Genomic DNA, 14,324 nt, shown 5'->3' with positions numbered 1-14,324 from the left:
TGCCGAATGATAATGGTATAATTGATATCAATATCGATCCCCAGGATTCTAATCTAATATACACACATACACACGTACACATAAATGAGCCGATGTATGCCATAGAGAATCAAATCATATAAATCAAGTCAAATCAATCAAATCAAAAGGTATATAAAATAGATAAATATAAGAATGATACAAAAACGAAGGGAATGCCTGCCCTGCATTGTGCACCTGCGTGGCGCTTTCTTGTCCCTGTGCACATGCACTACACCCTCGACCTCACACCCCCTATATCAAAATAGAATAAGATGGCTGGTGAAAAGTGAAAGGCTTACAGCAAGTAAGCAACCATGACACCCATAACAGCACCGACCATCGAGAACGAAGCGCCCTCAACACGACCAGCCGCGCTGTCCGTCGAGCTAGGCGAAGCCGAAGCAGACGAGCTGGAAGAGCTGGAAGAGCTGGAAGAGCTGGAGTCAGAGTCCGAGTCAGAGCTCGAAGACGAAGAGCCAGAGCTGGACGAAGACGAGGCCGAAGCACCACTGCCCGTGCTCGAGGGAGCAGTCAGGAGGGTGTTGGGGATGGAGGTGGTCTGGGTAGCGCTGGAGTCCGAGTCCGAGTCAGAGCCGGTGGCAGAAGCAGAGCTGCCAGCAGCAGTGGTAGTCGCGGCGTTGTTGCCAGCAGCGGTGGTGGTCGCGGCGGCGGCAGCGGTAGTCTTCTCTTCAGACGAGTCGGAGGAAGAAGTAGCAGCGGCGTCAGAGGAGTCAGATGAAGCGGAAGAGGTGGGTTCCGAGTCGACGACGATGCCGTCCTCCGTGCTGGCGGAGGCAGAAGCAGAGCCGGTGGATTCAGGAGAGGACGAGCCGGTGGATTCAGAAGAGGACGAGCCGGTGGTTTCGGAGGAAGAGGAGTCGGAGGAGGGGGAAGCGGAGACAGCGGGGCCAACGCCGGCGACGGCGGAGTCGCCAGAGCTAGAGTCGGACGAGGAAGAGTCGTCAGAGGAAGAGTCATCCGAGGAAGAGTCGCCGGAGCCGGAGTCAGACGAGGAAGAGTCGCTGGAACCCGAGTCCAACCAAGCCGGGTGGTCGGAGCGACGGACGACAGAGGCAGTAGGGGCAGCAGCGGAGCTGGAGCTGGCGCCGGAGCTGGGGGCCTGAGGGACGGTAACGGTCCAGGCGTTGGGGCCGCCGCCTGTTCTTGTTAGCATCTATGCACTATCGCAATCGCACTGTATACTGGACGTACACTTGTCACCCGCATAGCCCGGGCAAGGCACCGAGCACTCCTTCTCATCCACCTTCAAGTCCTTGCTAGGCAACTCCTTAACACAAGCGCACTCCTTGCCATCCTTGGTCGCAGTGACGGCATAGTTGCGCGAGATACAGAGGGCCTGGCAGTAGGAGTTGGTGAGGAAAGTCGAGGCCGGAAGGGCGAGAGGTTCGGCACCGAGGGACTGGTAGCAGTTGTTGGCTGCGGCGGCGGAGGCAGCCGTGGTAAGAGCGAGAATGGCGACGTTCTTCATTTTGTTGGTATATGTAGTTCAAAAGAGTGACTGAAAATCAAAAGAATGAATGAATGAATAAGGAAGGAATGGAAAAGAACGAAAGTCCTGCGTACACTGTACGAACGAGTGGTTTGACGGACAGCAAAAAGGAAAAAAGGGCAGTTGATATACATATACCCCTGAACAAAACACAGCACGCTGAAACAAACTATTGAGATCTCCTCGGCTTTTTCTCGTCACGGTTGACCTTTTGCGTACGATCGGCGCCCCTTTTCGGGCGGGCTTAGGGTTGTCATCTATGTCAGGATAAATCCGAGTCAGATTTTCATATGTAAGTCAATTCTCTGCAGAATACTCTGAACGGAGTAGAATTGTAGATAGACAAACATCCTACCCAAATCACGTAGCCATCCGACATGCAGGACCCTAACCGACCCCTCCGATAAGCACCCTGTCCTCCGTACTCCATACACTAACATATAAATAGCCACAATCCCACTCTCCCCTCCGCTAACATGCTAATTAAACACACCAAAATGCGGCCCCTCTTAGTCATCCTTCTCCCCACCGCCTTAGCCCTGCCTTCATTTCCCTTTTCGGCCTCGGTTCAACGGCCTCTGCCTCTCCAGGCTACCATCTCCGAAATATCATGTCCTCTGCCGCCAAAAATAGACCCGGACACTGACGGCTTCTTGTCATCGCTGCACTTTATCCAAGACAATGACATTCGGGAGCGACAGGTTGACCGGCTCTCGCGTGCTGTGCAGGTCGATACGAGTGTGGGCGATTCGGTGACGGATCCTGAAGATGAGGGGTTTGCGCCGTTCGTGGACTTCCAGGACCTTCTTCGTGAATTGTTTCCTCTAGTGTATGCCTGCCTTATTCAATTCTCCGAACATATTCACATGCTAATCAATTCTAGCCACCAACACGCCAAGCTAGACCACATAAACACCCACGCTCTCCTCTACACCCTCCCCGGCACCTCCCCACACCTCCAACCAATCCTCTTCCTCGCCCACCAAGACGTCGTCCCCATTGACGACCCAACCGACTGGACGTACCCGCCCTTCTCTGGCCACTACGACGGAACCTACATCTGGGGCCGCGGCGCCAGCGACTGCAAGAACACACTTATCGGGCTCCTCTCCGCCATCGAGGACTTACTCAGCCAGGGATTTAAGCCATCGCGTACGGTGATCTTCTCGTTTGGGTTCGATGAGGAGTCGCACGGTTTCCTAGGCGCGGGACATCTAGCTCCCGAGCTGGAGAAACGGTATGGAAAAGACAGCATCGCTTTAATCCTGGATGAGGGCGGAAACGGGGTACAAGTCCTCCCTGGTGATGAAGATGTCGTTTATGCGCTCCCCGCAGTCGGTGAAAAGGGTTCTCTCGATCTCGCCCTTGAACTCGCCGTGCCCGGTGGCCATAGTTCCATTCCGCCCGCGCACACGGGGATCGGGATTATTGCAGATATCATCCACACGCTCGAACGCAAGGACTTGTTCGTCCCCGAGCTAGACGAGAACCATCCCACCCGGAAGACACTGGAATGCCAGGTCGTGCATTCGCCAGAACACATCGAGTCGTGGCTGGGACATGCGCTATCGACAAACGATTACCGCTCGCTAGCTGAGAAACTGGGCGCGTCGCGTGGTGACAATTTCCGGGTTACTCTGCAAACAACCCAGGCAACAGATATTATCCATGGTGGTGTGAAATCCAACGCGTTGCCGGAGAAGATCTCCGCTGTGATCAACTACCGTGTTGCGCTGCATCAGAAACCGGACACTGTTATCTCTCGCGCGGTTGACCTAATTACGCCCATCATGCAAGGATACAATCTCTCGTTCTCGCATCCGTATTCGTCTGACGGAAGCGAGGGAACGATCAACCATCTCACGCTTAGGCCGCTTTCGTCCCCGCTCGTCCCCGCGCCGCTTAGTCCGACGGATGTCTCCGCGGACCAGATTTGGGCTCGCTTCTCGGGTGTTGCGCGCGCCGTGTTTGAGTCGGTTCCTGCTCTTAAGGGAAAGAAGGTTGTTGTCAGTGGGGATGTGATGACTGGGAACACGGATACGCGGTTCTACTGGAATCTGTCGCGGAATATTTACCGCTGGAATCCTAGTCGCGAGAGGTTCCTCAACAATATCCACACTGTCGATGAGAAACAGTCCATCGATACTCATCTCGAGGGTATGATGATGTATTACGGTATGTCTCCCAAGACCATGCATAAGTTTACAACGAGACTAACAAATCAGATCTGATTCGCGCTTTCGACCAATGGGACGAAACGAATGAATTTGCCCACGAACTGTGATTGACTTTATGATATACGGACTCCATGATGATGAACAGACACTTGTATGGCAACAGCCGTTCAATCCTATATATAACGACCCATATGGTCTAACAATGACCGAAAGGATAGCATCCAACAATATTACACGAATCGTATCACATCTCCACGCGCAAAGGATATCATAACCATAGCCTAATTCAAAATTAATAATGCAAACGAGCTGCCCATGACGGGTCTGGCAATAAAGGTGATTCCGGGGTAACTGTTCCGTCAGCATCAACTCACACAAAGATGCCAGGGCACTTACCCTCCGGAGCTGGTCTCATAGAGATCAGTCATAGGTCGGTTGGTCGGTGTCTTGTTGATCCAGGTAGCCAAGTCTTTGATGAACATGTCGCGAGTCGAGTTCGACGCTACAGCCGCAGCAAACAGTTCCCAGTCGCCTAATTCATTAGCCAGTGAGTCTTGGGTGGATAAAGGGGCACCTACTCTTGGTATAACTGTGCCTGGTGTCAAGCGGAACTCCGTATGTCGCCTCGATGGTTGGGTAAAACGAGCTCTGCATGTCATATACAGACTGCGGAACCAAGTTCAATCCAAGTTCCCGATCAGCGTAGAGGTTGTACAGAAGACCGTGGGATGAGTTGTCTCCATACGACAGAGTGGTGTGCGCAGGCTTGGTATTGTTGGCAATGCCCAAGGTTTGCCATCGCTCAATGTAATCCTCAGCAATCGTAGTGCGGTTCTCACTGTCGTCGGGGTGGTTGGTGATGGAGCTAATGGTCGCCATGGCTTCGATACCGATAATACCCTTCAGAGCTAGGTTGGTTTGGTTGCTATACACGTTAGCATGCATCAAAACAACCACAGAAAATGACTTACGCCAAAGACCCTGCAAAGTCGTCGGTCGAAATTTGGTTCGCCGGGTAAATCGCATCCTCGACGAGATAGTTGGTCCACTGAGTGAGCTTCGTGTAATGGTCACTCAGATAGGTTGTGTTCTCCGACTTGAGCGCATATGCGAGAGCCATAATGACCATGTTTCCACACTCCTCGAGCGGCATGAGCTCGTCGTTACCGTCAGGGTGACCAGTGGCATTGGGGTAGTGCGTGCCAATGTCGTGCATGGCGTAGGCATTGGGATAGTTTCCGGATTCCTGGATCTCGTAAAGAGGCTTCAACAGGAGCAGCAGCAACTCTGGGTTCGTGTAGAGGAAAACGGGATGCGCCGGGAAGATGACATCGACCGTGTTCATGTTGCCGTTGGAAGAGATCTCCTTCATAAATAAGTAGGGCTCCTCAATGGTACCGGTCAGTTGAGTGGCCGCAAAAGCCTGACGACCACTGAGGGAAGTGATGGTCAAATAATCCTGGCCGGCAGCAGCGATAGAATCCCGGGCAACGCGATCATCGAATTCCGAAGACAACTCGTTGGCTTCCTCATAGTCATGGTAGAAGAAGTCGAGCTGACAAGTTAGCTTTAAGTTTATTTTACCGTATCATCATTCAATGACTTACAGCAGCCAATCCGTCCTTGAAATAGCTCGTCCAGAGAGAAGGCACCGCGCGAATTCCGGTTGCACCGCTGAACTGAATTGCATCTTGCTGGTCCAGACCAATGGTGAACAGCCGGTCGGCCGTCTGAGAGCTGACGGATCCCAAGTCAACGGCGAATCCAAAGACTGGCCAGTCTGTAGAGATGGCGCGGTAGTTGTTGTCCTTTGAATTGGACAGCTTCCCGTTACTTCGAAACGCACTGCGAACGTCCTCTGCAATTCCCGACTGGTACGTTACGCCGGTCCCGTTATGCGTGGCCCAGTACCAAGAACCCCATTCCGACTGATCCCTGGATTCAGAGAAAAGCAACTGAGTTTGGCGTTGGATCTTGTGATAGGCAACTTCATCGTCCGTGACACCATAGTCCCATTGCACAGCAGCATTGCGGTCTCCTGAAACCCATTCTGTAGACAATTGGTCAGATGGGTGAAACATGGTTCAAATGGGGAACACCCGGCAAAGAGACTTACCAGCTGAGATGTCGGAGTACACCTGAACATCATGGGATCGACCATCGAGCGAGGCAACTTCCACATTAAGATAGGAGAAAACCAAAGACTGCCGCTTGAGATCGTTGGGCGTAATGGGCGAGAGGAAAGTAAGATTCAACTGCACCGCACCGCCAACGTTCATGGTGAAAATACTCTTGGTCGAAGTATACTCGTAGGCCGTCTGATTAACCGTAGTGGTTCCTGGCAATCCCATCCATGTGTAGGAATTGCCGTCTACACGAATGACACCAGCCCAACCAATTATTTGACCTCTGGTCAATTGGTCAGTTTATGGGCGCAAGAATGGTGCAAATTTGGGGGGGGGGGGGGTACTCACTCCCAGAACCTCGGCCATTCACCAGCCAAGTAGCCACCATTACCCCCATCCTGTCCTGCCGGCAGCCACGTGCTCAGGTATGGGGACTTGACAGCCAACGGCAACGACGGAGGCCTAGCAGGGGTAAAGGTCGACTCTGCTGCCACCGCAGAGACGAGGGAAGCGACCAAAAGACCGAAACGATAGAGATTCATAGTGACGAATAGTAGTTGCTTCAGCAGTCACGCAGAAGCATGGCAGGGATTCCTTTTGAACCGGGGGAAGGAATCGTCAGCGCTCTGCAAATCGTGGAGAAATGTAAGGAAGGGAGAGGAAAGGACTTGTTGTCGGAATGCTAGGCAGGTAGGTCTTTTTATAAGCGCATACCACAGGTGCTCCGCAGGTGACAAAGACAGGACAAGACAAGACAACTGTGACCGCTGCGACCTAAGACCAGAAAGTAAGCGTCAGAAAGTCTAGACTGCATGATGGATGCGAGATGGGAATCTTCCGGATGTCGTCTGACATGTCAATTGCTGTGGGGTGGACGGAGGAAGAGGAAAGAAAGGCAGAGAGACAGGCAGGGCGTGATACCACTTCAGCCACATGGACCGAGGCAAGGGGAAGACAAATAGGAGAGAGAGAAAGGGAGAATGGCAGAACAACCGGAGAATAGCCGTGCCCAAGGTAGTAGGGTAGCAGTATATAAACAAAGAAATGCCGGGATGTACATACAGACAGCTGCAGACCGGAATCGAGCCGGAGAATAGATACGGAGTATTCTGAGCGAGTTAGTGGATGACTGCAGAACAGGTCAGAAGGGAGAAGCCACACATACGTTAGGTTTCTGCTAGTTTCTGTTTGTCTGGGATAACGAATGGTGGTGTAAAGAGTGAACTGAAAGCAAATAAACGAGTGACTGGTGAGAGTAGATAAAGAATAGAGGATGGATCGATGAGTGGAAGAGAGAATGAAAGAGAACGGAAGATGGAGGAAGTAAGCCGGCAAGAGCCCCTACCCGAATAGGAAAGCAGCACCGACTCTATACGGCATGTCTATACGCCACAATACCAGTACATACTATAGTGTACTAATATTATTATTTAGTACCTCATTATAACAAATGTTTGCTAATGATGCTCCAATAACTAATAGACAAACCACGATCTGACGCGATGTAACTGCAGTGTGACATTGGCACTACTATTACTGCTGACTCGGACTCGGTGGACTCGAGATCGAGTATACAAAGATCGGATAGGCAGATTTACACCGGGGCTGCATGTAGGCATCATAATTGGGCAGGAATCGATTAATCACATCGCTGCAGGTACTAACTAGTTATAGATGACCACGTCAAGTGCATACACAGCCCGATACGAGCAGTGTACATACTCGGAACTTTGTACGGCAATATACACCACCATAAAAGCTATACCTTACATCTAACTTTGAATAGACTTTATAGATAGACTTTATCGAGTATCTGTAAGGGCAGTGTGACTATACATATTTCCCAAACAGGTAATAAAAAGTAATGCCAATGCTCATCTATAATACGGGGTAGTATGCCCAGTATCCAGATGAGCACCGCGATAACTTTAGTCGAAGATGAGCAGTCAATGTGATCAAGTCACGCCATCTGCATTAGTACAAGTATGGAGACTAATTTATTCCGATCATAAACATGCCCTAACCAAGTGGTATCAGTCAAACAAAAACCCCTCTTCCACACCCCCACCAGCCATCTCCTCACCTCGAAGGCATCCAAATGATTCCTCTGCGTTGCAACCTCAACCCCCGGGCCATGCCAATAAGACATCTTCTTTTCATTAGTACAGGGCATGGAACAGTCTAATTTTTCCCATTCAAACAATAGCAGCAAAAAAAAAAAAAAAAAAAAAAAAAAAAATAGTGAACAAGATAACAATTCATCAAAACCACAATCATCGCTCATTATCATTCATAAGCCCATAGGAGAGAAATCAAGACCCTAGAAGCCAAAACGCAATCACTCCTTATTACAACTCCTCGCCAACTCAATACAAAACTCCCCCCACTCACTCCCCCCATTAATCGGCAGCACCTCCTCCGCAATAGCCTCCTCCAGTCTCTCCCGATACCTCCTCCGAAACTCATGCTTCACCTGCTCCAGATGCTTAGGCTCCCAGTGTAAACGAACAAGTCGCGAGATGAGTAGTTCGGAGCGTTCTCTACCCGTTTGTGATTCGTGGAGTGCTTGGTGCAGCAGCATTGCATCGCGCATGGGCCGGTTGATGGCGCCGTTGAGGATGTGCGCTAGGGTTTCGCCCTGTCATCAGTTAGTATTATGTATATTGTGCATGTTAATCTGTAAGGGAGGGGACGTACGACAAGATTCGGCGACTTGGAAATCATCGCCTTGGCGAAATTATGCCGGTAAACCTTCTCATAAGTACGCAGCACCTCGCGCAGATGCGAATCGCTCCTCCGCACAATAATGAAGATCATAGCCGTCTCGCCACCGTCGCGGGAGATCAGCGCGTGATGCAACCCCTCCACATCCCGGTCGACCAGTTCCTCGTCCATCAGCTCGCGTTCGCTCTGCCGTCTCTCATCCAGCGCGAGTAATACAGCAGTCCGGAATTTATCAGCCTTCAGCTCAGACTTCATGCACTTCTCGAGACTATCGCTGTAGCGCGGGTCGCGGAAAGATTCCTTGATTGCGCGGATTTCAGAGTTCCGACGGCCCATTAGGGATTCGATTAGGAGTTCGCGTCGCGAGCTGCCGGATTGGTAGTAGCAGTTTGCCCAGTAGGCTTCTGATTCCCAGCGTCCGAGGGCGGTGGCGTAGCAGACTTTGCCGAAGGGGGTGTTGCCGAGTTTTAGGTGGATGTGTTTGGCGACGTTGACGCCCTTGCCGTGGACTTTGACGTGGTGTTTGTATTCCTTACGCATGTCGAGGATCTCCTCGTCGCCCAATCGAGGTAGAATGTGGATGAGTGTCTTGTGGTCGATATGACGCGTGTGCGAGAGAGCTTCCTGCATCGCAAGTGCATCGGGTGTTGGGTTGTAGAACGACACGCGTTTGTTTTGCGATACGCCCGGCGAAATAAGAACCACGGACTCAGGCTCCAGACTCTGCGTAGAACTGTGTCGCTCATGTCGAACCTTGCTTCTCTCGCGCCTGCTGGATCCTTCATCCTTCGACTCCCGGTCATTTCTGGACTTCTTCCGTCTATGTGATCGCTTCGGATCCAGCGTCTCCGAATCCGAGACATCGTCTTCTGGCCTAGCAGGAATGACTATGGGCGATGGCATGGGCGAGATAGTCTGGTACGTACCCTGGTAGGGCTCTTGCAGAGGACTGGCCGGTCGATGACTCGGATCTGGTCTCTCAACTGTAAGATTGGCGGACGACACTGAGTTACTGGGTGGGCGGGTCCGTCCTCCCGGCGTGATTTCCACATAGTGATGGTTATTGCTAGTCGTAGGAGCAGCCTGTGTCGACACGGAAATCTGAGGCTTCGCGGGACGCTTCGGTGGAGGAGTTGGCGCAGCTGGTGCCGGCGGTGCAGACGCTGCAGGCGGTCGTGAAGCTGGTGGTGCAGGCGCAACCGGTGGAGGTGCAGGACGATGCTGGTTCGGGCTAGCAGCGGGCGGCCTGGACGGCTGCGGCACCGCAGGATAGCTAAATGGCCTCGATGAGTTCTTCGAACCATACCTTATACTAGGGTCAATCTGCGCGTACTGGAACGGCGGAAGATTCGCATACGCCGGCCGCGGAGGGCCCTCCCCCGATGAAGTATGAGGAGCTGGCGCATAAGAACCCGGATTATACACGCCCGTCGTAGGTGAATAAACCGGATGCGCACTGTGATGCGCGCTGTGAGGCACATAGGCACTCGAGTACGGCGCTGGATTCGCATACTGCGGCATAGGAGGCCCCGTCGAAGCCGGCTGCGACGTCTCAGGAGGCGGGAACGCACCAGGCATAGAAGACTGCCCTTCACCCTGCGACGATGGCGGCACGTACCCCGGCATCTCACACTCCGGAATAGGCGCCCAATTCGACGGCATCGCAGACGACGTTGGCGGATACGTGGGGTAGTTGTGCTGCTGCGGGCTCCCATACCCGTACTTGAACGGCTCTGGTCGAGCATAGCCAGGACCCGGGGCTTCTGGCTGCGGCTGCGATCCAGGACGCGGTGGCAGATTGGGCTTTGGCGATTCGGGTTTATTCTGCGCAGCTTGCGCCGCAACAGCCTGCTGTGCTAACTCGGTCGCCGAGTCGCGGAGTGAAGACCAAAACTTCGACCGTCTATTCGTCTTCTTTCTCTCCCCGGGCATATCGCCATACGCCAATCTGTCGTCCACAGACGAATCATCCGATTCCTCAGCCTTCTTATCAAACTTGGAACCAGTGCTAGGCGTAGACTTCAGATAATAGCTCGCTTCCTCTTTCCCATAATCACCCTCATCACCCGAATGATAATATTCCCGACGAGGCCGTCGACTCGTGCCCCGTCGGTAATAATCACTCGCGTTCCCTCCATCTCCACCCTCAGTATCTGGGATATCGTACCGCGGCCGCGACTTGCTGCGGTGGCCACGCACGGCGCTGGGTGCTCTGCTGCTGCGGGGACCGCGCGATTGGGACCGTGGTGGGTTGCCGTCTAAGGAAGCTAGGGAAGATTTGCTGGTCCGTGGAACGGCGGAGGATACTCGACTGCGGCTTCGGGCGTCGCGAGACTTGGAACGTTCGCGGGTTCGGCTGCTGGACCGGCCGCGCGACCATGGGTCGTTGACCTGGAGTGACATACCGACACTCGGTTTGTTTAGTGGAGGGGCGGGTTAAAAGAGCACGCAAAAGAGTGATAGAGCAACAGATAGTCCAAAGTAGAAGAGGTTAGAGATCAATTTAAGAGGAAAGAGAAAGAGAAATTTTTGAAAAAGGAAAAGAGGTTCAGTTATGTTTGCTCTCTCGGCGAGGCTGGTCGTGGATCATCGCTTCTAGCGTTAAACTCGGGGCTTGCGGGGCTGCCGTCTCTGCAGCGGCAACTCATTCACAAACAGCAGAGATAATCATAATCGGTGAATTGCCAGCTGAATTGTACAGCTTTGGGGCGTCTAGATGCGGCTGGAGCCTTTAATGGGGTTGTTATTGGTCGGGGAAGCTGGTCGGGCGCAGCAGACTAGCCCTGATGTCGCAGAGACGCACATGAATACTATCAGATGAGTCACGGAACAGTTTGGTGTTACAATCACGGGAATCACGGAGAATGACAAATGGCATACGTTCATAGAGGCGATACCACGAGATACCAGCCTGTGGAACTGCTATTTCACTATGGGAATCAAGAATACAGACATTCCGAACAAAAAAGAAAAGAAGAGGAATAAACCAAGTCCATACAGCCCAAGCAGCATTCCACCAAACTCGGATGTACAAGGTCATTCGTCACAGGAAGGTCTTGCGGAACAACATATAAAATGACCATCCAGCATAGCTAGAAATGAAAACGGAAATTGGTATAAGGAGAGTGAAGAATGTAGAACGTAAAAGCAGGGGGAATTAAGACAAGAAAAACGGTCAGCAATGCTTCGATGGGCAAAAAAAAAAAAATAAAATAAAATAAAACAAAAATTCCAAGTAACGAACTGCATCGGAAAACTGCTGCCACAATATGAACGCTCAAGCATGACGCGCAAGGAAAGGCTGATGGGTATCTATGCGTCTTTGGTGGATAGCGAGTTTGGAGGCATTATCCTTTTTCAGGAGAGAAGAACATGAACCACGGAAAATGATAAGAATGGAACAAGGTGAAGAACTGTTCATTTTACGGATCGGGTTGTAGATCGAAACCGGAGAACCCAAGTTCAACGAGAACAGTAGGCTCACGGCCGGGGCAAAAGCTTGTCCGTAATAACAATGACTGCTATTCTGCAGGCGTTTACCGGGTCCGACGCCCGTCAAATGGGCCCATTCGTCCGCCATACATCTTCCGCGGAGGAGGAGCGGTATGGATACCATTGCGGTTCAGCCGGCTGGTTCTCCAGTTCTCGTACCAGATCACACGGCTAGCCTCCCGGAGTTCCGTTCGCCAGTCATTAAAGACGTGGTTCTTCAGCTTGACGAAATCGCAGTGCTCGGGGTTGTACGGGTCAGCGAATCCCCAGGCGAACCTGCGGCCCACGGGTTCATCGCCGGCCTCCAACGAATGCGGATCAGGCGAGAGAATCGAGAACGGGAGACTCCGAGCAACCGCTTCGGACCCAGAGGACTTGCGACTTCGTTCGGATGGTGGGTTCTGGGGTTCAGCCTTCTCGTTCGATGGCGCTGGCTCTGACTCCGACTCCGACGCCGCAGGTGCAGGTGCTTCCTTGTCTTGATCAGGGTTTTCAACGTCGGGGGCTGCCTCGGGCTGCGTATCTTCGTGCTGCGAATTTGCAGGTGTCGCTTCCTCCTCGTCTGCACTCTCCGAAGAGGTATATTCCTGGTCTTCCAACGTAAGAACCTCGAGGGGATCGATGCTGGCATTCTTCAAGCTGTTCCAGACGGCCTTTCTCAGGTAAGCCATATGAGCAGTGGTAATCGTGTCTGCTTTGCTGATGACAGGCACAACAGTGGTCTTGCCCAGTACGGTCTTCAGGACCTGAAGATCAAGATACTTGTCCAGGATACCAACAACAGGAGAGTCAGACCCCTTAGGTTTTCCATTAGCCGCCCGTTCAGCGGCAGCAATGTTCGTGTCCAAACGCACGGGATCAAGGATCAGGAAGGTACAGTGGATGTGGGTGTCTCGAACGCCTGGCGAGCGGATCACCTTCATTTCCTCGTTCAGGGTTTCTTCGAATTTGCCCTCCAAGAAATTGGTTACTCCACGAAGCTGGATGTCGACAATGTTCCTCTCCAGGCCTTGAGAGTCCCACAGAGTCAGCCCTACCCGCTCTCCATCGAATTCGGTTTCCAGATAGTGAGAAGTGAAAGCATCGTTCGAGCCAGAATGAGGTTGGATGTCCTCAAATTCTTCCGGCAAACGGCTGGGATGTTTGTGGGGTGGCATGGCCAGAGACTTGCGAAGGAAGTTAAGAAACGAGGTCTTTCCGGAGTTTCGTGCACCAATCACGAGGATACTTGACAGGGTCAGCATGAATTCACCTCAACCAGGAACATCGTAGTACTCACTTGTATGGCGTAGGATCCTTGCGACGACGCAGTCTGCGAGGGTTATTGGAGGTACTGACAGCACTGCTGGCATAGCTAAAGCGTCCACGGTGCGTCATGCTCTCAGTGCGTGCATACGGGTCAGGGTGGACAGAAGGAGCAGGCGAGCTAAGTGCGGTTCCAGGAGCAGCAATATTCTCATACGGCCTGGAAGAAAACATCGCAACGCTGTCGGGACGTCCATCACCACCAAAGGTCTCGAGTCTGGGAGTAGGGGACAGGTCAGGAAGACGAGGAGGCTGCTTGGGCATGGCCTCTCTCTGGCGACGTTCCTCCTCCATAGCTTGGGTTTTGGATCTCTTGGTTCTGCTTCCAGAGATTTTGCGTTCACCCAGTGGTTCGGTGGACTTGGAGCGGCGAAGGAAACCGAGTGAAGACGATTTGCGCTGGTCCTTGGAGTTGGAGGTGCTGTTGCTGTGGTTTTCGGTGATGGGAGGAAGGTCCTGGCCTCGCCCGGGGGTCGAGGATCTGGGCGACGCGGTTGCCATGACTAGCTGTCTCTGTCGCAGTTGCTCTTTCCCAACGCGCGGAAGTGGGGGGTGGGTAGTCAATAATGAAATCGGCCTGAGTTCACTCAATCCGAGGCAGATAGGCTTGTACTACCTATCTATATAGATTCCAAAATCAATTGTTAGTAAAGATAGAAAGAGAAAGGAAAAGAAAAAGAAAAAGAATGCAATACAAAAAGCGCAAGGTGAATGCGCATCCCGCAAAGCTCTCCCCACGCCCAGAGAGTCCACCCAGTGAATAACATTGCATACAGCACTTACAGTAGTCGTGACACACTAGTCTTCTCCACCTCAATTGGCAAACGAAAGTGCGTACGATTGAGTCGCGCAGTTTGAGAATATCTCAGGAGATCAAGAGAAGAAAAACGACAATCACAAGCCCAGCAAGCGTTTGTCGATACCAGTTCTGTCTCTCTTCTCCTTTTCGCAAAGCGCTTTTTTTTTTTT

General features: G+C 52.2%; 4 protein-coding genes across 4 annotated transcripts; 1 reads left to right on the top strand and 3 right to left on the bottom strand.

Annotated features, from left to right (window-relative positions):
- Nucleotides 1–316: 316 nt before the first annotated feature.
- ASPGLDRAFT_35563 (WSC domain-containing protein) lies at nt 317–1,510 on the bottom strand (the record flags this gene model as incomplete). Its single annotated transcript, XM_022544576.1, has 2 exons — nt 317–1,179; nt 1,234–1,510. 2 exons carry the CDS (start codon nt 1,508–1,510, stop codon nt 317–319), a joined length of 1,140 nt encoding a protein of 379 aa, XP_022400984.1.
- Nucleotides 1,511–1,987: 477 nt separating this feature from the next.
- Nucleotides 1,988–4,041, top strand: cps1 (Gly-Xaa carboxypeptidase). Its single transcript, XM_022546597.1, has 3 exons — nt 1,988–2,360; nt 2,415–3,706; nt 3,757–4,041. The coding sequence occupies exons 1-3, from the start codon at nt 2,029–2,031 to the stop codon at nt 3,813–3,815; spliced, it is 1,683 nt and encodes a 560-aa protein (XP_022400983.1). The 5' UTR covers nt 1,988–2,028; the 3' UTR covers nt 3,816–4,041.
- Nucleotides 3,990–6,376, bottom strand: gta1 (glutaminase GtaA; the record flags this gene model as incomplete). The annotated part of the gene is made up of 7 exons (XM_022540606.1): nt 3,990–4,059; nt 4,105–4,240; nt 4,287–4,633; nt 4,680–5,263; nt 5,316–5,758; nt 5,825–6,117; nt 6,183–6,376. The coding sequence occupies 7 exons, from the start codon at nt 6,374–6,376 to the stop codon at nt 3,990–3,992; spliced, it is 2,067 nt and encodes a 688-aa protein (XP_022400982.1).
- A 5,470-nt stretch (nt 6,377–11,846) lies between these two features.
- aspE (septin) lies at nt 11,847–13,971 on the bottom strand. The gene is made up of 2 exons (XM_022544071.1): nt 13,330–13,971; nt 11,847–13,277 (listed from the first exon to the last, which is right to left on the bottom strand). The coding sequence occupies exons 1-2, from the start codon at nt 13,854–13,856 to the stop codon at nt 12,095–12,097; spliced, it is 1,710 nt and encodes a 569-aa protein (XP_022400981.1). The 5' UTR covers nt 13,857–13,971; the 3' UTR covers nt 11,847–12,094.
- Nucleotides 13,972–14,324: the final 353 nt, after the last annotated feature.

The sequence above is a fragment of the Aspergillus glaucus genome (genome assembly GCF_001890805.1).
Source record: "Aspergillus glaucus CBS 516.65 unplaced genomic scaffold ASPGLscaffold_10, whole genome shotgun sequence".
In the NCBI taxonomy this organism is placed as follows: Eukaryota; Fungi; Ascomycota; class Eurotiomycetes; order Eurotiales; family Aspergillaceae; genus Aspergillus; species Aspergillus glaucus.
Note: the sequence above shows the minus strand (reverse complement) of the source record. Positions and strands in the feature narration are given on the sequence as shown.

Excerpts from the sequence above, each read along its gene's own strand:
- cps1 (XM_022546597.1), top strand. The coding sequence starts at position 2,029 with ATGCGGCCCCTCTTAGTCATCCTTCTCCCCACCGCCTTAGCCCTGCCT. Across the intron at positions 2,361-2,414 it reads CGTGAATTGTTTCCTCTAGT|CCACCAACACGCCAAGCTAG; the intron begins GTATGCCTGCCT and ends AATCAATTCTAG. Across the intron at positions 3,707-3,756 it reads GGGTATGATGATGTATTACG|ATCTGATTCGCGCTTTCGAC; the intron begins GTATGTCTCCCA and ends CTAACAAATCAG.
- aspE (XM_022544071.1), bottom strand. The coding sequence starts at position 13,856 with ATGGCAACCGCGTCGCCCAGATCCTCGACCCCCGGGCGAGGCCAGGAC. Across the intron at positions 13,278-13,329 it reads AAGGATCCTACGCCATACAA|TATCCTCGTGATTGGTGCAC; the intron begins GTGAGTACTACG and ends GACCCTGTCAAG.